The sequence below is a fragment of the Crinia signifera genome, chromosome 1 (assembly GCF_055691185.1).
Source record: "Crinia signifera chromosome 1, ASM5569118v1, whole genome shotgun sequence".
NCBI classification, from domain to species: Eukaryota; Metazoa; Chordata; class Amphibia; order Anura; family Myobatrachidae; genus Crinia; species Crinia signifera.
The window spans coordinates 242311442-242335896 of record NC_139217.1 but is presented as its reverse complement, the minus strand read 5'-3'; the positions used below and the strand labels follow the sequence as shown (position 1 = coordinate 242335896).

Below are 24455 nucleotides of genomic sequence, written 5' to 3'. Positions count from 1 at the left end.
CCACTTAATTTGTTTATGCTCAGTCAATTTGAGACACTGCAAGAAGGTATCGTTTTTTATGAATTCTCTCTGTATGTATGTATTTTTAAGCAATAAGTATGTTTTTTGTTATTTTTATATTTATTATTTAAATATAGGCTAGAGACCTGATGCATTTATACTGGTCTATTTTATTAATTGTACTGGTCTATTTATTATTATTAATTGTATTAAAGCAATCAATTGCTTTTTTAGGATAATCTATAAAGTGATGTCAATTTGATATGGCAAATGTTGATAATGGTTTGTTGCATATGTATTCTGCAAATGATACTCTGCAGTGTGTTCAATTTTTTTCCTCGTCATTATTATATTTTTTTTCTTCTCCATTGTCCTCCTTTTCCTCCTGAATTGCTTTTTAGCTTAAATGAGCTTCATATGTTTCCTCCTGTTTTTTCTGATATATTGTATTGTTATTTTTAGAAGCAACTGCAGCTTTGATAAATCAAGTCGTCTAATGCCCCTGATGAAGTCACGTGGTTGACGAAACGCGTTGGGCCTGTCGTTATTCTGAATTATCACAGATGTTGTCAAATTGATTCATATATATGATTATATTATCACTGTGTTTTTTATGAGCCGTATTGTTGGCTTTTATTAAATTTTTGATTGTGTAAAAAAAAGTTGTGTACTTTCACCCTCTAGCGCACTCTGTTCCTGTTTTGTATTTCTATCTGTTCTGGGTCTCAGCTAACAGGGGACTCTCAGAGTTGCTGCTATCTTTAGAATTGGGCGCGGACTTTTGGGTTTCTTTTGTCTTTTTTATATATATATATATATATATATATAATTTTTTTTTTTTCTGGGACCAGTGGTATGATAGCAACAACCAATTTTGCCAACCGAAGGGTAAATCACATAAACCAAAACCCCCAATAGAGCCACACATTATGCTGTGATATAGAAAAGCATTGATTCCAGTGGCGTAACTATAAATTTTGCTCCATGCAGAAACAGGGATTATCTGCAGCGCTGGGTTAATGTGCAATTCTTAACCCAGCGCTGCAGATAATCCCTGTTTCTGCATAGAGATTGTCCATTGAAATAATCATTGATTGAATATTTTCACCTGGGATTCAGCAGCTGCAGGGGGAGAGCGCTTGAGACTGTGTGGACTGACTTTTTTAAAGATAAATTTTGCTCCCCCTGCCAAAAAGTTTGTGCCCCCCCCCCCCCCCCCGGGCTCCTCTCCAGCGTGTCTCCCCAGCGTGTCACGTGATGATGTCAAGTGCATAACGGAGAAGCTGAAGCAGGAGAGAGGAAGAGAGACCAGCAGACACTGCTGCTTCCCTTGGCTCCGACGCATCCCAGGCAGCCCTAGCACATCCATCAGCCCGCCCATCCTGTACACAGTAGCCAATAGCCGGCTCTGTGTACAGTCAATTCAATCAGTGGGGGGATTTGTCATCTCTGCCATGGCCACACCCGTGCTGCGGCTGACTCACCTCTAGTGTTCAGTCAGTGACTAGCGGCAGGCAGCAGCATGTTAGTGAATCGAGTGGTTGCCGGCGCCCACACAGACCCTGCTGCTGCTTACTCCCCAAAGCGGCAGCTGGGGCTTCCTTACAGTAGTTACGCCACCTATTGATTCATCTCAACTTCATTCTACAATAGTCCAAACAGGTGGGAGAGTGGGAGATGCTGTCTTTACCAATTGGAAGGATGTTCTATATTTAACCTTTAGCTACTCGCTCAGCCATGTCCTGGGATTTATTAGTTGTCACTCTATTTGTTGAAGTAGTGCTGAATATTTATATGATGTGACACTAAAAAAAAGATAAAGAAAAGGATACATTATATAGAAATTTTAGTACTGCAGTACATTAAATGGTTTTTAATGCAATCTGAAGAAATCATTTTCTACACTTTATTCTTGAATTAAAGGCCTCATTCAGCATAGGTTGTAGTTTTGCTTTTGCAAGAGTTGCAACACTACAACTCAGCAATGTGCCTGCAAAATTTTGTGGGCACATCGGTAAAGTGTGATAGCTTCGCTGTACAGTAAAGCGCTCGCACATCACCACTGCCCCATGTTAGATGTTTAATTCTTTGATATCAGATAGGAATCCGGGTCAAATACCTGGAAGTCTTTGCAAAAGACAGGTCTTTCCTGGAGAGCATATGCATGGACTGTGTAATGGTTAGCATTACTGCCTTAGAATAAGGGCCAAAGTGTGTTCGGCCCTTATTCTAGTTGAATCGGACGTATGCGTATTTCGGATAGGAACCGAGTGTTCTTAGCCCCGCCTGTAGTACGGATCGCTCACACCATCCAAATGGGGTAAAACACCAACCAAACGGACCGCGAGTGGATGTTTCATGTGAACACCTCCTCCATCTGTTGGAGCCTCCCCCATCCTCCGATGGTTGCCATCATTTTTCCGTATGAAAGCAGGGATATGGGCGGGCAGCAGACATCCGGATATGTCAGCTGTCCGCCCCCCACATGTGCGTCACGGCCCAATTACCATATATGTACGCCCAGCGTTTTCATGGGAACGCCCATAAAATGCGGGGCGTAGGCATATGGTAATGAGCCCAAACAGCCCTTCACACCCCTCTCCACCCTCTGCTCGGATGGTTCCGTACGATCATTTTCTGCACAGACATCACGCCGTGTTCGTACGTGTGAGGCGTGCGCACATGCGCACATACGCCTCTGCACATGCACAAACACCAACCATTGGCTGTCCGTCCGCAATCTGAGCCATCCGACTCAATCAGAATAAGGGCCTTTGTCTGGCTTTTTGCCTGACAGTTGTTCCTTTCACATGCACCGGCTCAATGAGGTGCTGTGTAATATTTGAGGGTGTAAACTAAAGTAATGTCAGTTTGGTGGTGGTGGAGAGCTAAAACTGCACACCAACTGACCGGTGTGTGTGAAAGGCCCCCATCACCCTCAGCACACACTGACCTGTCAGGACGGGATGGCCACGGCATGGCAGCCATCCTCTGCAGTGGTAAGATCCAGCTGAAACCAAGCGGCCGCGTTGTGACCATCCCGTATGAAAGGACAGATTGCTGTCATTATCCTCAGTGGGGACGGCACAGCTTTTGGAAAATGTGATACTGGATGAATCCAAACCCAAATATAATAGCTTGCAAGTTCAAAGAGTTATTTATCTCTTATTTATAGCTTCGGCTTCCTATCACTAATTATTAACACTTAGTATCTCACTGGCGTGCCGCACTGGGCCTTCTAGGTTATGATAGTTTTTGGGATGCCACACCCTGCACCTAGATATAGCGCTTTGGACCCCCAATATACAGAGAAGCCTTGACGCGGCTTGGGGGCATGTCATACACCTGCGCAGGTATATGTAACCAATATCTCTGAATTCTATTATCATGTAGTGTTCAAGATTGGTTACTATTACTATTCAGTGTGCCGGGGGAACCAATGTCTTGTTACTTACTAAGTATTAACCCCTCCCTTGCATGCACCTGAAAAGTTTTACTGAACTAATTTGAGCATCTACCACTATCTGTATGTAAGTTCAAAGAGTTCTCAGATTTAGCCACAAAATGTTAATGGCATTTATTTTAACATACCTGATAGGAATAAGGCTTAGAATTGCAATGATGGCAGACAGAATAAAACATGTTCCACTGAATCTTTCTAGTGTGGCTTGATAAATCTTGTGGAAGACAGTTGATGTTATCACCGCTGAAATGGCTAGTGACAATTGAAGCACAACAAAGACTTTGCCTGGAAGGAAACATAGATATGATCATATTTGTGGAATTCAATATACACTGAATATAAATCACAAGAAATAAAACATTACTTTCTGTCAGTGTTTGATGAAAATATACAAATAGATCAAGTGTTGCTTATTACCAAGTTTATAGGCTGCAAAATTTTCTGCCTACTGATTATATATTGATTGTATTGTCTTGATAAAGGGCAACATCACCCGAAACATTCACTGAAACTGCAGTGGTCTGTTTTTTTATTTCATACCAAGGTATTAAGTCTCATGAGTGCCAACTCATCCAATCCCATATATATATATATATGTGCACTTTTACCCCATGTGGGGATATAGATTGCAGTAACCAACAGCAACAATGAAGAAGGGCTGACATTAGAGGAAGACGTACCTCCTCAGAGCTCCCTGCTCCCTTCGCCATAAACCTCTTCTTGAGCCCTGCCAGCACCGCCGAACCAGTGCCCGTCACACCCCACTGTGTCGGGCATCATCTCCATTAGGGGAGACAGCGCCCGCAGAATCGGGAGAGGCGCTAGGCCTCTCTGCGGATTGTGGCCTGTCCCTCCTCCACAGGCCAGGACTTCAACTAGTGGATCCGGCTGGACGCTGCGGCAGTCTACTCCCCCGCAGCACTATGGGCAGACAGACGCCTACCCGTTCCCGGACGCCGGCGAACTGCCTGGCCTCCTCCATCCACTGCCACCCAGCTCCAGAGGATGGATCTCCTCCCGCCGGACACCCAGTGAGTGCCGTGCCCGCCATCTTGCGCCCCCTCCGGTCCCTATCCTAGGAGGCGGGGAGGGCCAGAGTGGTAGGGCACGGATGGCTTCGGACCCTGCAGTTAAAAAAGAGTGCTGGGGCTTGCCACAGGCTGCCTGGGTGCTGCAGCCTTCCACCCTCTACTGCAGTAAAAACTCCCCTAAGCCTGCAATTTTCTACAGGGGGCTACACCTCTTCCCACACAGTGACACTGCTGTGGTTTTCACCACACTGCTCTGACATTGAGCACAATGGCACCAACTATGTAGTCACAAATGGTTAGTGAAAGCCTTCATAACTACAACCACTGCATTAAACATAGCAATCCCCCTTTCCTTGGTGAAGGCACACTCTGTGCATAAGGTGCTCTCATCTGTTATACGAGACTGCCCTCTACTGTTCATCAGATTTAAAAACAACTACTGCGGGCTAGATTAGAACAATTCATTCTAACTACCTTACACCTAAAGGGAGCACTCAAAGATCTGCTAATATCATATTGTGAGCACCGACACTACACCCTGGACGGGGTAGACATCCTGCTCTGCTAAGAATACAGTCTGAGACTAAGCTACCAGACCTGAACTTATTCCTAAATCACCAACTGTGCTAATTATGGTCAAAAATAAGAAAGCATCTAAGAAATGTACCACTCCTCTCCCCAAAGAAAACATGTCCCAAACAGACATGAGACTGTTTTTGCAACCCACCCCCTCCTGACAAACGGACGACTTGCCAGTATCCAGTCCCTCCTCACCCCTTCCACCTTCGCCATCTGCTCTCTCACCTAGAACTCAGGTTCCCTTGCTACCATTGGAGATCTCAGATCTGAAAGAGGTCCTCTCTTACATAGAGACTCTCCTTACAAAGCGGGATATTCAGGACACCGTCCGGAAGGAAATAGCTATCATTCGACAGGCTTTCTCTCCCAGCTTTCTCACAGCATGACCTCCCTGGAAGCCCATCAAGATGAGATGGATACGTTCTGTAACTCCCTTTCGGAAATTCTCACCGCCCAGACCGCAGAGATCCGCTCACTACAATTACGTTTGATGGATCTCGACAACAGAGGAAGAAGAAACAACCTCCGAATAAGCGGTCTGCCCGAAGACGTTACTCAAGACAATCTAACGGACGCACTCACCAAGATATTCAACGAGATTTTGGGAAACAAACCCTTCGAGACCATACTCTTTGATAGAGCACACCGTGCCCTCAGACCAAGAGGCTCCCCCTCTGATCGCCCATGTGATGTGATCTGTCGTTGACATTACTACTCACAAAAGGAGAATATTGTACGCAAAGTACACCAGCTAGAGGGAGTGGACTTCAACGGCTCGACTATCCAGGTCTATCAAGATCGGTCTTGGCACACTTTTCAACAACGGAAAGTGCTCAGACCCCTGACTTCAGAACTCTGTAAACGCCAACTGAAATACAAATGGGGCTTTCCCTTTAACCTTCAAGTAACCTTTGCTGGGAAACTTCACTCCCTGAACGCTTTCTCCGATCTCCCCTCATTCTGCACAAGCCTGGGCCTCCCAAATCTTGATATCCCCGGAGTTCGTACAACCCGATCCCCCCCCCCCCCCTCCGATGGCCTGGACATGACCAGCCCTGGCAGGAAGTTCGCCACTCCAAGAAGAAATCGGGCCCAGACCCGACACCCCCTGCCATTGACTCCCCCCCCCCCCCCCGAGTAACTGAAAGAACACACCTGTTGGTTTATCATCAAACCCCAGAGCAACCGTGTTAAGGACTGGTGAATATGCTATTATAATGGGAAGCTGTGATAATTATGTTGCATATTGCCTTCCACCTCTTCCCCCCATCTCCCCAGTTAATGGTATATTAACCTGTCTCTATTATGGTACCTTTCCGAAAGTTATGTTTTTTGTTTGTCTCAACTTGATTGCGCCCACCACTGTACATCTCAGATTGTTTACGATATGCTGCTGTACGGTGGTGACTCCCTTTCCTCCTACCCGCCTTAGGCTATACTGCCTTTTGGGTCGCTGGCGCGCCTAGACGCCAGTCACCCCACTGCGGGTGCTTTATTATTGTTATTGTTGTAGTTTACTATGTTCTTACTTTTACATCTCTCCTTTTCCCTCACATCTCTTTTCTTTTTCTACTATCTTCCGACCTTTCTCTAATTTTTGACTTATGCCCTACCTATAAATATATTTGACTACACCAGGTAAACTTAAAATTCTCTCGATCAATGCAAAGGGTCTTAACACTCCAGAGAAATGCTCCAACTTACTCAGAACCCTTTGGGCTGAAAGGGCAGATGTCGCCATGATCCAAGAGACACACTTCAAAATTTCTGCCCGTAACCCATCTATTTCTAACCATCTATTTCCCTTCACTTATTACTGCAACACCCCTAATAGCAAATCCAAAGGAGTGTCAATTTTGTTCTCCAAAAATCTCCAACTATCCAACGTTTCAATACAAAAGATAGTCCCTGGTAGAATCCTTCTCATCAAATCTCTACACAACTCTACACTTTTGTTGTAGTTTATCCTCCTAACCAAGATCAACACACATTTTTTCACTCACATCTTGCACACTTACACTCCCTTTTTGAGGGTACAGTGATAGTGGTTGGAGACTTCAATTGTACTATTGAACCGACAGTGGACACATCAACTAACTCCCACTGGTTTTCCAATCGCAAATATCAAAGCGTTAGGAAAATTCTCCACGAACTCCAACTAGCCGTCTCCTGGAGAAAACTAAACCCATCAGACAGGGACTACTCATTTTATTCTTATCCCCATCAATCCTACTCCTGTCTAGACTATATGTTTTTAAGTCACAAACACCTGCCCCTGCTTCTGGATGCTTCCATAGGCTCCATTACGTGGTCAAAATAAATAAATATGGACAGAAAAGCAGCGCTGTCTAATAACACTTTTTAGTTGTTTTATTCATATTTAAAACATGGTAAAATTATGATAAAAGACGCATTGAAAAACAGGATTGGCAAATAAATTGATTGGATCCAATTAGTTGTATAGTCACCAGTCCAAGGTATTGAACCTGCTCTGATCCTGGGAAGGGTGGGATTTGTATAGGAGTCCTGATTTAGCCACTTGATGGTGTCCTGAATAGATTGTATCAGACTCAACCGAAGGCAAGGTTGGAATTAGCCAACTCGGGAGTCCTCACTTCTGCGAGTGGTCAGGTGTCCATGTTGATATCGGCATTTGGACTTCCAGGCAAATAGGGAGCTTCAGATGAATTCAGATGAATAAGCAGGTGGGGCCGGTGAAGGAGGGGTGAATCCTTGGGGCAATTGGGTCCAAAAACAGCAAGCACCAACGCGTTTCGCAGTACCACTGACTGCTTTATCCTTGATAGGGAATAGACAGCGCTGCTTTTCTGTCCATATTTATTTATTTTTACCTTTTGTTGGGAGCTGACTACTCCCTTAAGCAGCTGCTCTCTTGATTAAGCAACCTTGGAAAGCGCTCTACACTAACCACAGGTTAGTTTCTTCTCCATTACGTGGTCAGACCACGCCCCAATCTCAATGACTCTAGTGACCCCCCAGCATCTCTCTGGCCAATGGACATGGCGACTCAATGAGTCCCTCTTACAAGATACGTATTGTAAAACTGAATTAGAAAAAGCTCTATCTGAATATTTTACCATCAATGACACTGACGAAACATCTGCAATAACTCCGTGGGAGGCACACAAAAGCATCATAAGGGGCAAATTGATACAGCTTGGTACCTATATAAAAAAACAAAAATCAGAATGAATAATCACACTACTGCATAATCAAACTCTAGAGACCATGCACAAATCTAACGCCTCACCATCGTCATTTGCAGAATTAGCCGAGGCCCGAGCCACTCTAAACAAACTGCTCTCTGATCGTACTCGCAAATGTAATCGTAGATACTACCAGTGGGGTAACAAACCGTGTCACCTCCTCGCACAAGCGCTTAAAGCCCAAAGAGCAGCATCTTTTATTAACGCAATAAAAAACGACACAAACTCCCTTTGCTTTAAAACCCCGGAGATTGCGGCATGTTTTCAACATTATTACTCTATTAATCTTAAAACAGTGTCCAGTTCTATCGATCTCTTATACACTACAAGCCAAGGACTATCTATCGTCGGTAGCCTTCCCCACCCTATCCTTTCCTGACAGGGAACTTTTAGATAAACCATTCTCCATATTGGAATTAGAACTGGCTATCTCTTCTATGCCCTCCGGTAAAAGCCCCGGCCCAGATGGCTTCACTGCTACATACTATAAGACATTTAAAAACCTCCTGGTTCCCAAGCTCCTCCAAGCTTTTATTGCCACCTCCGCAGACTCCCACTTTACCAGACATTCACTAGAAGCCCACATCACGGTCATCCCGAAAAAACCTTCCGTATGCTCTAGCTACAAAACCATATCTCTTTTAAATGTCAACATAAAACTGTTTGCAAAACTGATGGCGAACAGATTAAATAAACTACTTCCTGCACTGATCCATGGCGATCAGGTGGGTTTTGTCCCAGGTCGAGAGGCAAAGGACAACACCACCAAAGTCCTGAGTTTGATCCATCTTGCCTCCCTGCATTGGATTCCTATCATTCTGGTTTCCACAGATGCTGAGAAGGCATTTGATAGAGTTAGCTGGAGCTTTATGCGGTCTGTGCTGGAGCATATTGGACTGGGCCCCCGGGCACTCCACAGGATTTTAGCTCTGTTTATTGTGCCTACAGCAAGAGTTAGGACTAATGGCTTGTTGTCTGAACCCTTCCCAATTGGAAACAGAACAAGACAGGGCTGCCCCCTCTCACCATTAATTTTTGTTCTCTCCATGGAAGCCCTGACCAGAGCAATCAGAACCAATAAACATATTTCGGACTGCTAGTCGGGGAAAGGGAAGACAAACTGGCATTGTTTGCCGATGACCTGTTAGCAATATTAACACACCCCGAAGCTTCACTCCCCCACTTTCTACAGGAACTAGATCGTTTTAGCACCCTCTCGAACTTTAAAGTTAACATGTCCAAATCGAGCATCCTTAATATATCTGTACCTCCTACATCTGTACCCCATTTACAAAGTTCCTTCCCATTCATTTGGCAATCCTCGCACATTACATATTTTGGAATTAAGTTATCTAGTGATCTGACACCCTTATACGCTCTGAACTATCAACCCCTTATAAAATCCCTCCAGGCAGACTACAGCAGATGGCACAATAAACAGTTATCCTGGCTGGGGAGAATAAATGTCATTAAGATGAATTCCCTACCAAAGCTGCTCTATATACTCCAGGCCTTACCAATTTCCGTTCCGGACGTCTGGTTCAGAACCATACGAAACTAACCCAACAATGTTTACGGCTCCCTAAGAGGCCCAGAATTAAACAAGACATCCTCACTTGGACCATTTCTTATTGGATTGGACTAGGAGTCAGAGCAATAAGCAATGGGTGGAACTCGAAGGTGTATATGTGCAACAATACCCTGAGATATTTCCCTGGCTCCCCATCCTCTCCAAACCTCCCCCTACTTCTCCCCATCCTCTCCAAACCTCCCCCTACCCACCCAACCATCCCCCCACTCTAGCTTCATGGAAACTCCTACGCGGCAGGCCCCATATATCTTCAGAATTTGGCCCACTGACCTCCTTTCTATTCCAACCTGGAATGACTATCCCTGATTTTTCCCAATGGGCACTAGAGGGACTTTTCAGTAGGTCAGCTGGCTACCTCCTCAGGAGTACGATCGTTCTCTGACATCCAAGCTAAATGGAAGGTCCCTCCTAGGGACTTTTGGTTCCTTCAAGTCAGACATTTTTTGCAAACAAGCTCTAGACTTCCATTAGCGTCCCGTGAGTTGACCCCGTTTGAAAGACTTTGTGTAGCCACATGCGACCCTACCCATACAATCTCAGTGTTATACAAACTTCTCCAAAACTCAAACACTGACATATCTGCAACTTTTACCTGGCTTGGGACGAGACTTAGGCTTAACTATTTCTGACAAAGAATGGGAATCTATCTTCATGAAAGCCCATAGAAGCTCTATCTGTATCCATCTATCCTACACATCATGAACTCTAATATCTCGGCAAATTGCTGGAGATGCAAGAAAGCCACTGGAACTCTTCTACACATGTGGTGGGAATGCCCACTCATTCCACCCTTCTGGACAGACGTTATTAAGATTTCACAAGACATACTCCGTATCTCCCTCCCAACTACTCCCGCCTTCTGGTTACTAGGCCTCTCCTCCTTCCCAATCTCCTTATATAAAACCTCATTGTTCAGACACTTAGGTAATGCTGCAAGAGCATCAATACCAGTCCTATGGAAATCCACAACCCCTCCTACACGTAAATCCTGGTTTACCAAAATCTACTATTATATGAACATGGAAGATATATTGCTATCCTCAGTCGACAAATACTCAGACTTTGTAACCACCTGGCTCCCCCCTTTAAAAGTAGAGAAACACATAGAGCACACTGCTATTCCTTCTTCTTCCTATCTTTCCCAATGAATGAAAAGAACAATTTAGTGAAAAAATTATTTTATAAAGTTAATGCAGATTAAAATAGACATTTACATACATACACATACAATAAACATGACATAATAAAAATTAATAAAAAAAGGGGGTCTCACTTTTTGATTGGATCAGAATTCGTAAGGGCCACTGCCCAATTCAGTATCAGTCCGATTGGAAAGTGAACCTAGCCATTGGAATCTCTGCCAAGTGGGAAACGACAATTTGAAGGATTGTATAGGGGACAGTTCACCGGTCCTCTCTATTGTCACGGATACCAATGTTGGGCACCTCCTGTGTGTGATTTAAAGTCACTGCTGGTTTTACATACACTCTCAAGGAGGAAAGGCGTGGGTTCTCCGATTTTGGCTTTTGGGGGGGGGGGTAAAAACCTCTTACAAGTGGCTATGATTCACCGGTCACCGATGTAAGGGAGATTGCTGGTTACCCACTTGAGGCCTTGGTGAGGGACACAGTCTCTAACAGGTGGCTGGAGATGGCGGGACTCACCTGTAGATCTGTGTCCTGTAGAGGGTCTCGGAGGGAAGTTCAGTGTAGTTGTTCCCAACAATAGGCAGAAGATGGACTGGGTGATGATAAAAAGATCCAATCAGGTAGAAGTGAGAGGCTACCACTGACGCGTTTCGCCACTAGCTTGTGGCTTTTTCAAAGGTGCCTTCTGGTGTAATGACTGGTGGTATATATACCCACAGTAATGAGTAGCCAATTGGTGTTCAATCAAAGCACAACAGGCACCCACTTACTGCTCTCCAGTAGAACAGTCCTTTTTTGAATGAAATTAAAATGCTGGCTCCACTACAGTGACAGGGAGCCTGGTGATGCATTGTGACTATCGTGGAGTTTCTGGCTCTAAATTCTGAGCATGCCCAAAAGTGATGTAACGGGGGTTTCCGTGAGTCCATGCCACTCCTTATGAGATCCAGATGAATTCACTTGGTGCCGTTGGAGGTTTATAATCACAATTGGGAGGCTGAATGTGTGGCTATTGTCCAAGGTGGTACATACTCCAGGAGAATGGATGGCAAAGCAAATGTCCAGATGAATAAGCAGGTAGAAGTCCCAACAATTGCAGAAGGGTCAATAAAACAATAGCCACACACTAGTGAGGACTCACTGTACGTCATTCAGCCTCCCAATTGGGATTATCAAGCTCCAATGGCACCAAGTGAATCTATCTGGACTCCACAAACGTGAAAGCCTTCCATCATTCCAGTGCAGGTTCTGTCATCATTTATAGCCCATAGGGTCCCAAGCCCTTGCTTTTAAATCGTTTTAACCTCTTTTCACTGTGAACCCATTTATTTGTGTTATTAAATTGTCATTTATACTATTCACTTGTCTTGTAATTTTTTTACTGTTTTTCACATATCTATTTTGGGGTCTGACTAACCTCCCTAACAGCTGCTCACATTGAGCCAACAGCCCTGGTAAGCGCTCAGAACAGTTCAGTTTTTCTTCCCAGAAAGAGGAACCACCCTTTGCAAAATTGTGAGAATTGTGAATGGATCACTAATAGGCATCCACCTGCCATACACAATTCCAAAACCTTCTAAAGGAATTTACTGTCTGTGCAAATGTGAGTAAGTCTGAGGCTTCCACTAATCTACGACTGAGACCGGGTGGATGTGGTCATGGTAGATGTCACAATCTCTGTTTAAAAACATCTAGGTATAGATGGAGTGGGTCTCGTTCAGCCGGGGGCTGGGGTTAGAATCGCCAGCCGACAGCCTCCGCCAGCCCCCACCATCCATCAGAAGGGGGTTTGCGCAGGAGATACTTGCACACCCCGTTGCAACTCAGCTCTCCGCCGCCTCCCCGTTGCTCCCCGCCAGTCCTCGCCGCTTCCCTGCACCCCCTTAACCCTGCCCATCTCCCTGAAGCAGAGACAGGCAGGGTTTCTGCTCCCCGCTGCCGAGTGACTGTGACAAGTGTGCGTGTGAGACGCTTGCACATCCCAGTCAAATGGAGCGCCTCTGCGCCGTCGATCATCAGCAGGGGCAATCTGGTGATTCCCGTCACTGCATGAGAGGCACTCCATCTGTACATACTGAAATGGCCAGACAGACAGGCTGACAGATGCATACAAGAATAACAATGATTACTAGTTACTGACTCAAATTCATATTTTGCCATTGTTACCTGAATAAGCTACAGTATATGGTGGTATTTATTCTAGAGACCTTATTATATTTCCACTTACCGTAGGAAGATCCTTGTATATGTTTGGATAACAGAGACCTTATAGTGGGTAACGGTATTAGAGAAAACATCATCACAGTCCGAGCTACAAAATAATAAGAAATAGAAATTGCTAATGATATACTTTATGTATTGATTTGCCTATTTGGCTTGGCAACCTTATGTTGCTATTTTATGCTGAAACATAAACAATCTTCTAGGCAGGTGTCTCAATATTATCCTTATCATTTACACTTTTTTCAATCAAGTACCTATTATCTTTAAAATTGGGTATTTGACTGTGCTTAATGTGACCCTAATGTGCTTAACATATTTACCAAATAAGGGCCCTCATTCTGATTTATTCGGTCCCCAGCTTACCAAGTAAACCAGAATGAGGGCCTAGGTCTGATGTGCTTACATGTGGTCCACGGCTTGTAAATACTTACATTTTTTTTGCATATCATTTTTCTTATTGATAAAGTCTAATGTTTCTTTAAGCTCAATTTAACTGGCTTCAGTATCCCTAGGGACTGTTTGAACTACTTAATGTAAAATATTACCAATTTTTACTTTATTATGCAATTAGTATTTTGCTTAAATCAGGGGTGTCCAAACTTTTTGCGATGAGGGCCAGATTTGCTGAAGTGTAAATGTGTGGGGGCCGACCATTCAGCCTGACATTCTTTGAATCATTAATCACATCAGAATGGTCCCCCACTCTGCCCCCATTCACTCTATGTCCCCCAGCCTGCCCCTTCACTGTATTTCCCCCAGATTGCCCCCATTCACTGTATGTCCCCTATTCACTGTATGTTCCCCACTCTGCACCCATTTACTCTGTCCCCCTTCTCTTAATGTCCATCAGTGCCTTTATTCATTGTATGTCCCCAAGCCTGACCCTCCTTCACTGTATGACCCCAATTCACTATGTACCCAACTCTGCCCCCATTCACTGTCAGGGCCATCTTAACAGCAGTGTGGGCCCCTGGGCAAAGCAATGCACTGGGGCCCTTACCCATTCTCCCCTCCTAGGGGTGGGGGGTGCTATGAGCAGCAGCTTTGATGTCCCACGGGTGGCAGGGGGTGCTCTATCTTCCATTCAACATGTAGGACCTGGAGCAGTAACTTCTGCTAATTACTCCTTTACTGCACAGGTGGTGGGAGGGAGAACACTAACGTGTGGAAGGGGGCACTGAGCTGAATGAAGGGTCCCTTGTAAATGACTTCCAGGGAGGTAGGGAGTGTTTTATACGCAGGGGAGGGCTGGATAATGGAGTGGGCTTAATATTCGTCATTTTCTGGTGGAAGGGCAGCTTGTTTGAATGCAGATATCGCCATTATCTGGAAATAGATTTCTTAGCCTTCAATAGTATAAAAACCTAGAGTTCCAACTTTCAGGAGGTGCTGGGAACTTGGGGATCAGAGATCAGGAGCCAGAGCAATCCATTGACAAAAGTTTTAAACTGTCAGACGTTTGGAGCTGGAGCAGGGACCGACAGCTGGAAGGCTGATATCTCTGGTTCTGGGCATGATAGAGACAAGCCGCTAGTGTTGACAGAAAGGGAAGAGTCCCAGCTTTTGGAATGTACTCTCAGAAAAACTCTATGTCAGAGAGAACCTGAGTTCCCCAGGGACGATTTTCAAAATTCTGGTATCCCTGGAAAAAAGGGGATCCTCAGCTATCAGCATATGGCCCTCATACACCTGGGGCCCCTGGGCAAGTGCCAATTAAGCCCATATGAAAAGACAGCCCTGTTCACTGTATGTCCCCCAGTCTGCCCCTGCTCCCCCTTCTCTGAATGTCCATCACTGCCTCCATTCACTGTATGTCCCCCACTCTGCCCCCTCCCTTCTCTTTATGTTTCCCAGCCCCTTGTGTGAGCCAGAGGAAGGAGAGGCAAAGCAGGCACTGCAAGGACAGGAAATGCTTGGGCTCCCGCTGCTGCCCTCCTCTGTTCTTCATGTTATGGGAGCAAGATTCACCCATGCTGCCCCCCTCCCCAAACACTGCTGTCATTGTGATTGTGGTGGCCGGCACCTCCTCACTGCAGCAGACAGCAAGGTAAAGGCACGTTTGCCAGGGCCCCACCTTTAGTGTCCTGTGCTGTGCTTCCCACATCTGATGCTCTGCCCGCTTCTAACTGGAGGCTGCGGGCCACTTGAAATGACAGTACGGGCCGCAATTGGCCCCCAGGCCTGACTTTGGACATGCCTGGCTTAAATGTTACATTTTGAAAAAATAAATTCATTAAAACAGATACACAGGAAAATTTTATGTTCATTAAAACCTCTCTGACATAATAAATAATAAAAATTGTTTAAACTGCTTGCCTTAAACATGAAGAGATTTAAATTTCTAGTAATAAATTATAGTAATGTGCTCTAAAAGTTCCTTTGGAACAAGTTCTGTGGTTTGTGAGACAGCTTCTATTGTATGCGTTTTTACAGTACATCAGTGGCGGTTTATAACTATGGGCTGCAGGGCCGCAGCCCCCCAGGTAAAATCCGCCAATGTAGTGAAGCCAGATGCAGTCTTTGAGACTGCACTGGCTTCACTGTGACTGGCAGTGACTTCCTATTGGAAGTCCGACCTGCCAGTCACCAAGGCAGTCCCATTGGGAGGTGTTCCCTCCCTCTGGGATGCTGTGTTGCGGGCTGCCGTGCAAAAACGGCAAATGCGCATGCGCAGTACCATTATTGGGACTGTGCATGCGCTGGCCATATGTGCAGTACATATATTTGTACTGCGCATGCGCCAGTCCCAGCGCCTGCAATCATAGGAGGACAGGACCCGGGGACGATCACGGGAAGAAAGTGACCGTGGCGGCGGCGTTAATAGGGGAGGGGGGTGCCTGCGGCCAGAGGCACCCCCTCCCCGAAAGAGGTAGGAACCACCACTGCAGTATATGCAGACTAAATGAAATGTTATTGAATATTTACACAACAGAAATAACGTCAAAAGTATGTCCAGAAATTAAAATTCTGGAGAAATACAATTTTTTTTCCGATTTTTATTCACTTACCTATAAAATACATGAATGTCCATCGTACAAAAGCCATGATGAATATGCCAGCGGAGAAGGATACTATTCCAATTAAAATAAGTGTTATATCGCTAAACCACCTGGATAAAATGAATACACCTAAGAAACTAGTGATAAATACCATGTAACCAGCAGCATTGCCATAACCAATATACTCAGGACTGAAGCTTAGAGGTTCTTTAAGTAAAAACAAAGAGAGTACATCCACAGATCCATCCACAGAGATATTGTACAAGATGGCACTTGTGAAGAGAAGAACAATAAAGATTCTTGAGGGTGTCCTACTTGTGGGAATCACTAAAGGTCCACCACCTGTATCATCCAGTAGTTTTGAGTTCTCTGTTGGTTCAGTGGAGAACATTCCATTTTCCCCAGTTGGATGACTATGTGCTCTTGGATTTTCAGGTTGTGATATTTTAAAATGTGGTACTTTCAAAATAAAAATACTATAACCGAGGCAGGACATGTAAAGCAGTATACTACATATTACTAAAGTTGTACCCAGGTGTTTTTTTATGTTTACAAGAACAAATATATGCCCTGAAGCCAAACTGCCAACAAATCCAGCTATACCATACACTAATTCAATGATGATGAGCTTGAGAGACCGTTTCTTTTCGGTAGAGCCCTGGGAAGCCCAAGCCATAACACCTGCCCAGTAGGTTGTGAACCACCCAGTTAATCCGTTCAGTGCTGCAGAACCAAACATGACTTCAATTGGCCAGTTCAAAATAAAGACAGGCAACAAAAAGCACCGAGATATCGCGTAACCAAGTAATGGCACACATATTGTGATCTTCCTTCTCTGTCCGTCTCCAATATTAGCCAAAATATAGGCAGACAGCAAAGGGGTTAACCCCAAAATTAGGTTGTGGATGATGTAGAAGTTAGAGATCGCTTTCTGCAGTGTGTCTGTATCAGAGGTATTTAGGAATGTGGTGGTCCGATTATAATAATTCTTTACAGAAAGTAGTAGAGCAGTGTCATAGAAAGTGCTGGCTACCTGAGCTCCAGCAACTACAGGCTCAATCCAGGTCCTCACCCGTGCCATGACTGTATGATTTATTTCAATCCTTTAGCAGTGTCAGTCCTTCACAGAAAGTTGAACGCAGGCTTGCACACGGACTTCCTGAATACAATGCAAATGATTCAGGTAAAATAGTTGTGCTTCCTCTGTGTGCCTTTTGTCTGAGAAAATTGCAATGTTATCTTTGCTCTGCATAAAAAAAAACATAACTGTAATGTTCTGTATAACTTTCAGGATAAATCATGACAGAAGCTGTACACAGAATACAGTATAACTTCCTCATTCTAAATACCATATATACTCAAGTATAAGCCTACTTTTTCAGAACATTTTTTATGCTGAAAAAGCCCCCATCGGCTTATACTCGAGAGAGGGTCCCACTTGAGTCAATAAGTTTTCCCAGTTTTTTGTTGTAAAATTAGGTGCCTCGGCTTATATTCGGGTCGACTTATACTCGAGTATATACGGTTAGCTGAGTTGGCACTGCAGGCGGAGCCAGGGCCGGTGCAAGGTGTTTTGGCACCCTAGGCAAAACATTTTCCTACTCCCCCCCCCTTCACCACGACATCACCGGCAATCACCATGATTGTTGTGTCGACAAAGAGTGATTGCTGAACAACATTGTACAACCCACTATTGATATAAAACCTTTACTTTCGCCCTGTGCCAGCCATTACCTAAAAGGTGTGCAGTGAAATGTACAGCTAGAACAATAAACATATCATTCACTGGTAAAATTATGTAAAGTGCTCCCATTCACCTCCACAGCAATGTTTCCTAAGCTTTTTAAATAAAATAATTAACATAGACAGCACACTGTAATTGCTGGGAGATGTAGTTCTCCATGTTAAAACAATTACTGCATGCCCAGTGCCCCTCCAAATAAAGCTCTCAGAAGCATATGTATTACCCTCACACTCACAAATATAGTGCACAGCACACACCTATCGCCCCTCTAACTACCACATGGCCAGTTCTTTCACACAAATCCTCCCTTCCACCTGTCCCCACTGATAGCTCCATCACACAAGTCCCTGTACACATACACGTGCAACAACTCACCATGGTGTCAGAGGGAGGGATCAGGCACTGGGCTGGCTCACAGCCTGATGCAAGATTCAAGGTGGGCACCAGCAATGTTTTTCATGTTGCGCTCTGATTCTGGCAATAAGGTAGTCCCATGGGCCTCGGGAACTCCGCCTCCAGGGGGCAGGGCTTATACACTTCACAGTGACAGAGGGACAAGGAGATGCTGTACATACTGTAAGTGAGTGTTTTATGCTATTACAGTGCACCCCCTTCTGTCTCCTCCCCTCACCTCTAATAGCAGTGCACACACAGTCGGTGACAGTTCAGTGCTGACAGTTATGAGCACACCCTGTCAGACTACAGCTCTCTGTATAGGGCTCTGTAGTCAGCCCTGGACAGACACTAGTTGATTTCTGTGGACCCCCGCACAGTTCACCACTGAGGGGCGGGGGCATGCAGCGTCCCTGCTCTGCACAGTGTCTCTTGTAATGTACAGTAAAAAATAGTCACACTCACCACAGCAGCGCATCCTGCAGCATGGCAAATCTGCCAGCAGCGCCCTGCCTCTGAGGAAGGTACGGGGATGGGAAGCTTAATAAAATAGACGGGGACTGTAGCGTCAGAGGGTATATTAGAGTGCCGCTGGTGGGGTTGCTGCTAGTGGATGCGGGCGTCTTCTGATTAATTGCTTCCACATCTCCCAGGCACCGTAGAAATCATTTTTTTTGGTGCTGGGAGAAAAGTGATAGCCGCTCATGGGACCTGCTGCTTCCTTTAAATGTTGGGCTGAACAATGGGCGCCCCCCAATGGCCAGCGCCCTAGGCTGCTGCCTAGTGGTAGCACCGGCCCTGGGCGGAGCAATCCTTTGTGTAGCACTGGCAGAGTACAGTTTCAGTTTGTGGGTTTAGTACAGAAATTAACACAATGGTTTTGGTAAATCAATATTACTCTATTAAAATTACACAATAACAACTCAATTGCCAGGAGGCCACCTGCCATATATGATCTATAGATACGGCATGCTATGCATACAAATATTCAATAAAATGGCCAAGCCTTTAAATATGCTCATACAGAAAAATAAATGATCTTGTGTCCACAGTCTGCAGTTAAAGTTAAACTTTAGTCTGCTTACTACTGGTATGTGGTTGGTATAATAAAAAAAATGTCTCCCATGAGGCAGTAGTATTGAGATCTTTACATGTACCTACCCAATTAGAATAAGCCACTGTGTAGGTATAAATAATTGGTGTATGTAGTTAATTTGGCCACAACGAAATGCCGACGGTCAGTAAATACCAGGTACAGAACACCGTCAATCGATACACCGACAACATAAAAATACTGACAATCTAAACACCGACAGGTACAAAATAGAGATGAACCACAATGTAACCATATCGTTTTTCATGATTTTTTCCCAAAAACAACTTTTTCATACAATTACCATCCGAGTGGGCATACAGGCAGAGTATAACAGAGTCCAAGTATAACAAACCATGCGAGGGAATGTGGTACACTAATACGGTATCCATGTTGACATTACAACTGTGTCTGCATTTTAACATGTTCTGCATTATGATCATGTCAGTATATTGAGTGTCGGCATTTCAACTGTCGGTATTATGTACCGGTTGGGATAGTGACCATCAGTATTTACAACCTGTCGGTATAACAGTGTTGGCCATAATAATGTTGGTATTTCAATGGTAGTTAAATCATACTGAACCCATACTTAAAGTTTTGGTGCTGTCTGCTGTGGATGTTGAAGGGTTAAAATTAGGAATCCATGTAGCATATAAGAATTTGCACGTAGACTGTTTTTCCATGGTTACATCGCAAGGTCATTGTAAGCCTGAGCGTGTCTTATCTCTCTATACTGTTTCTATTTCCCCTTGGAATTGGTATGCAGCGTGCACCTGCATAAACTCCTGTATAATCGAAACCCCTCCTTGTTACTCATTTATTTTGTGTATAATATCTTGTATGTCTCCTGTTTAATCTGCCCAGCAACTGTTAAACAGCCAATAACAAAGTACCACACATTTGTCCACACCCATGTATCATGTCTTTTAACTTACTGTTAAACTCCTAATAAACCAGAATGTTTCTTGACTCGCCACCGTGTGTTTGGTGTGTAGGGTTAAATTACATTCTCACGGGTACCTAAGGGGCCATCAGGTCGAGGGGCTACACATTTATCCTTACAATTTGAGGGCTTCGTCTGGGATTCAGCCGGCCGTCCCCTCCACGGGATTGCGGCCACCTGCTGAATTTGAGAATCTGAACTCACTCCGTGTTCCGGGAACACGTGACAAGGTAATATTTAAGTCCGGGACTTAATATTACGTAATTGTATGTAAGGAAATTTATGACGTCATAAAATGTATCAGGGATACAAGGACCTGGGGTCCACGTAAAGGTAATTCAAGTCCGGGACTTGAGATTACGAAACAGGTATCCGGGATACCGCAATTGAACCAGGGGTTCACAGAGAAAGCCTCCTCGATCTGATCGCCTAAATATATGTATGTACATGTTTGTCTGTTAATGTTGCAACTGTGTATTTGTTTGGGACACTCAGTGGACGGGTGGTAAGTGCACGTGCGCTGAGGTGTTCTGTCTGTTTTATATACAATTGTACTGTATATTTTGTATTCAGGATACTCAGTGAACGGGTGGTAAGTGTACGGCCACTGAGTGTTATTGCTGTTTAAAGTGATCCTAAGTAGATTTGCAAAGTGATTTGGCTACTGAATGTCATTTTGTTTAAAGTAATTTTAAGTACAATTGCGACTTGACTTGTGACAGATATTATTGTGACCATATTGACTGACATACTGTTATATTATGGGATTATATTAGAGTAAAGAAACAGAATATTCCCCGCTTTTACCAGGAGAGACATGTAAAGAATATGTTGCCCGTGTCTCCCCCACAAATTACTATTTTATTAACCCTTGGGTAGACAATTTAGCGGGATAGATAGGATAATTAAAAAATTGTCCCAAACCAATAATAACACCAATAGGATGTATAATATATTTAAAGAAAGCATGCAAAGGACGCAGCTTTACCCAAGGAGATATGAGACTCATTGTTAATGATATAATTGACCATTACAATAAATGAGACTGGGAAAAAGTTCCACTTATCAGTGTACCCTCAGTCACACAAACAACTGTAGGTTACCCACTTAATACACAAGAAGGCATAGATGCTATGTGGGATCAATTTGCTGCACATATGAATGAAGTGTTTAAAGCACGCTCATCTCTCCCCATAGCTGTAAGTTGTAAACAGAAACAGTGACAAATTTCTGGAAAAGATTCAAGAAGTGCTGGACCGAGGAAGCAGGTCTGCCGCTTCTGCATAATGATAATTTACTTGTTTCTACTTTCATTAATAATCTGCTGCCGATATATATCCTCGCTGTGAAGCAGAGTGTTTCAACTTGGACCTCTGATACAGTGAAGGATTTAAAAAAAAACATTTGTATAAAAAGGAAGCAGCAGATTGTTTTGAAGTTAAAAGAAACACTGTCACACCATCACATACCCCGTTCACACGCTTCCAAAATCAAAACAATCCTAGGAGACAGAATAAACCATTCCGTTCTCCTAGAGACAGACTACCTCAGAGGGCTCCTGCGGGACCCCCACCCAACAGGCAGACAAGCTGCTATAACTGTGAAAGGGATAGCCATTGGGCTAGAGACTGTCCGTTCCCTTCAAACAAACCCCGACAGGTCAGTAACCCCATGCAGCCCAGCCAACCCAGACCTAGAGACAACCCCAGATTTCAGATTGACTGGCAGGGACAGACCTTAAAGGGCCATGACATGGGAAAACATGAATTTACTGTAATACCTGACTGCCCAATGAATTTGCTAGGCAGAGATCTTCTCTCTGTGCTAGAAATCACAATTAGTCCATCAGAAGCAGGAAAGGGAATTGATGTTTCATCACCACACTTGCTCATGACCGACAGTTCTGACCCAAACACAGAATTAGACACTGTAAATCCTCAGACATGGTCAACAGGACCTCAGAGCAATAAACCAATTAATTGTTCCCATTGCACCCATTGTACCTGATGTACACTCACTCATCTCAGCCATCCCTGTAGATGCCGCCTACTTCTCAGTAACCGATTTGAAAAATATATTTTTTAGCATACCTGTGGACACCCAGACACAACTGTTATTTGTATTTTCTTTTGAGGCCAGCAGTTAACATGATGCAGACTGCCACAGGAGTATATTGACTCCCCTGTTGTGTACAGCATCGTGCTCCAAGCCACATTCCCTGGCACCCCCCCTATGGTTCAGTCCTGCTACAGTATGCAGATGATCTGCTTATCTGTAGTTCAACAAAGGAGGCATGCCGAGAGGATGGTATATCACTGTTAAACTGGCTCTGTGAATGTGGGCACAAAGTGTCAAAAAGCAAAAATGCAATGGTGCAAAAAGAATTTGCAGAAAAACAGTTGCACGCATACTAACACAAGAAATCATCCCTAGATGGGGATGCCCGCTCCAAATAGATAGCGACAAAGGCACTGCCTTTACAGCAAAAAAAATCACACAAGCTTTAGTGAAAGCATTTCAAATAGAGAGGAAATTTCACATTCCCTATCATTCTCAAAGTTCAGGGATAGTGGAGAAGAGGATAAACTTAGGAAAGCAACAGGAGGAACATTTAATAAATGGAAACAAACCCTCCCCATAGTCCTAGCAGAAATTAGAATGACCCCCCCAACAGACTCTGGGTTATTCACCCTTTGAAATTTTAATAGGAAGACCTTTCCCCACGCCCTGGGCTAAGAAACCATTAGTAGTCCAGGAGGGAGACCTAGAACAGATTAGAGAAGAGTATGTTAGGTCCCTCATCACCAGACTTAGTGAAATTGAACATGGTGTTATTTGTAAAAATCTTTTTAATCCACAGGAATCAACACATCCTTTTCAGGTCGGAGACAAGGTCGTTGTGAAGGTCCTCGCCAGAAATAAGAGCCCAGGAGACTTCACCTATGGTCCAGAAACAGAGATCGTAGCAGTAACAAGGACGGCTGTCCTTACAGAAGAGAGTCCAGTGTGGATACACGCATCCAGGGTAAAGAGAATCCCAAGTAACGTCCCGGATAGAGAACAGTTCAAGGCGAGGTACTAATGGGGGCAGACAGCCCTAACCTCCTACATGATGGAGAAGACGACTCACCAGCAGATGAGGTCATTCTAGAATTCTGGACGATGGTGGATAACGTATATTATTCTATTGATTCTTGTTTGCCAGATACCTTTGCACAAAAACTGAAGTGGACATGACTGAAAAGGCAGGCGTATACATTTTCTGGTACAATTTTTTCAGCACCGAGGTAGCCGCCTACCAGATAGACTTTTGCACCATTAACCTCTGTGTCTCCAAACGACGGACATAGGGATGTAATAAGAATGGTCACCCAAATGGTATAGAACAGGCCCTTGTTCAATTAGCAATCTATATATTGATTATTCTTACAATTATCTGTATTGTTGTTTTTTGTATTATACCATGTTGTAGAAAACTTGAATCCATTGCCCCTGCACACGCAAATTCCCCTGAAGGCTACAAACAATATCTTGCTAAGCATAGAAATAAGGAATTTGGTAAGAAGAATCATATCATCTAAATTCATGATTCTAAGAGGGGATTGAAGGGTTAAAATTAGGAATCCATGTAGCATATAAGAATTTGCACGTAGACTGTTTTTCCATGGTTACATCGCAAGGTCATTGTAAGCCTGAGCGTGTCTTATCTCTCTATACTGTTTCTATTTCCCCTTGGAATTGGTATGCAGCGTGCACCTGCATAAACTCCTGTATAATCGAAACCCCTCCTTGTTACTCATTTATTTTGTGTATAATATCTTGTATGTCTCCTGTTTAATCTGCCCAGCAACTGTTAAACAGCCAATAACAAAGTACCACACATTTGTCCACACCCATGTATCATGTCTTTTAACTTACTGTTAAACTCCTAATAAACCAGAATGTTTCTTGACTCGCCACCGTGTGTTTGGTGTGTAGGGTTAAATTACATTCTCACGGGTACCTAAGGGGCCATCAG

General features: G+C 44.1%; 1 protein-coding gene across 1 annotated transcript; it reads right to left on the bottom strand.

Moving 5' to 3' along the window:
- Positions 1 to 1247: 1247 nt before the first annotated feature.
- LOC146027564 (solute carrier family 46 member 2-like) lies at positions 1248 to 17496 on the bottom strand. The gene is made up of 4 exons (XM_083158270.1): positions 16271 to 17496; positions 13267 to 13350; positions 3592 to 3748; positions 1248 to 1805 (listed from the first exon to the last, which is right to left on the bottom strand). The coding sequence occupies exons 1-4, from the start codon at positions 17340 to 17342 to the stop codon at positions 1760 to 1762; spliced, it is 1359 nt and encodes a 452-aa protein (XP_083014396.1). The 5' UTR covers positions 17343 to 17496; the 3' UTR covers positions 1248 to 1759.
- Positions 17497 to 24455: the final 6959 nt, after the last annotated feature.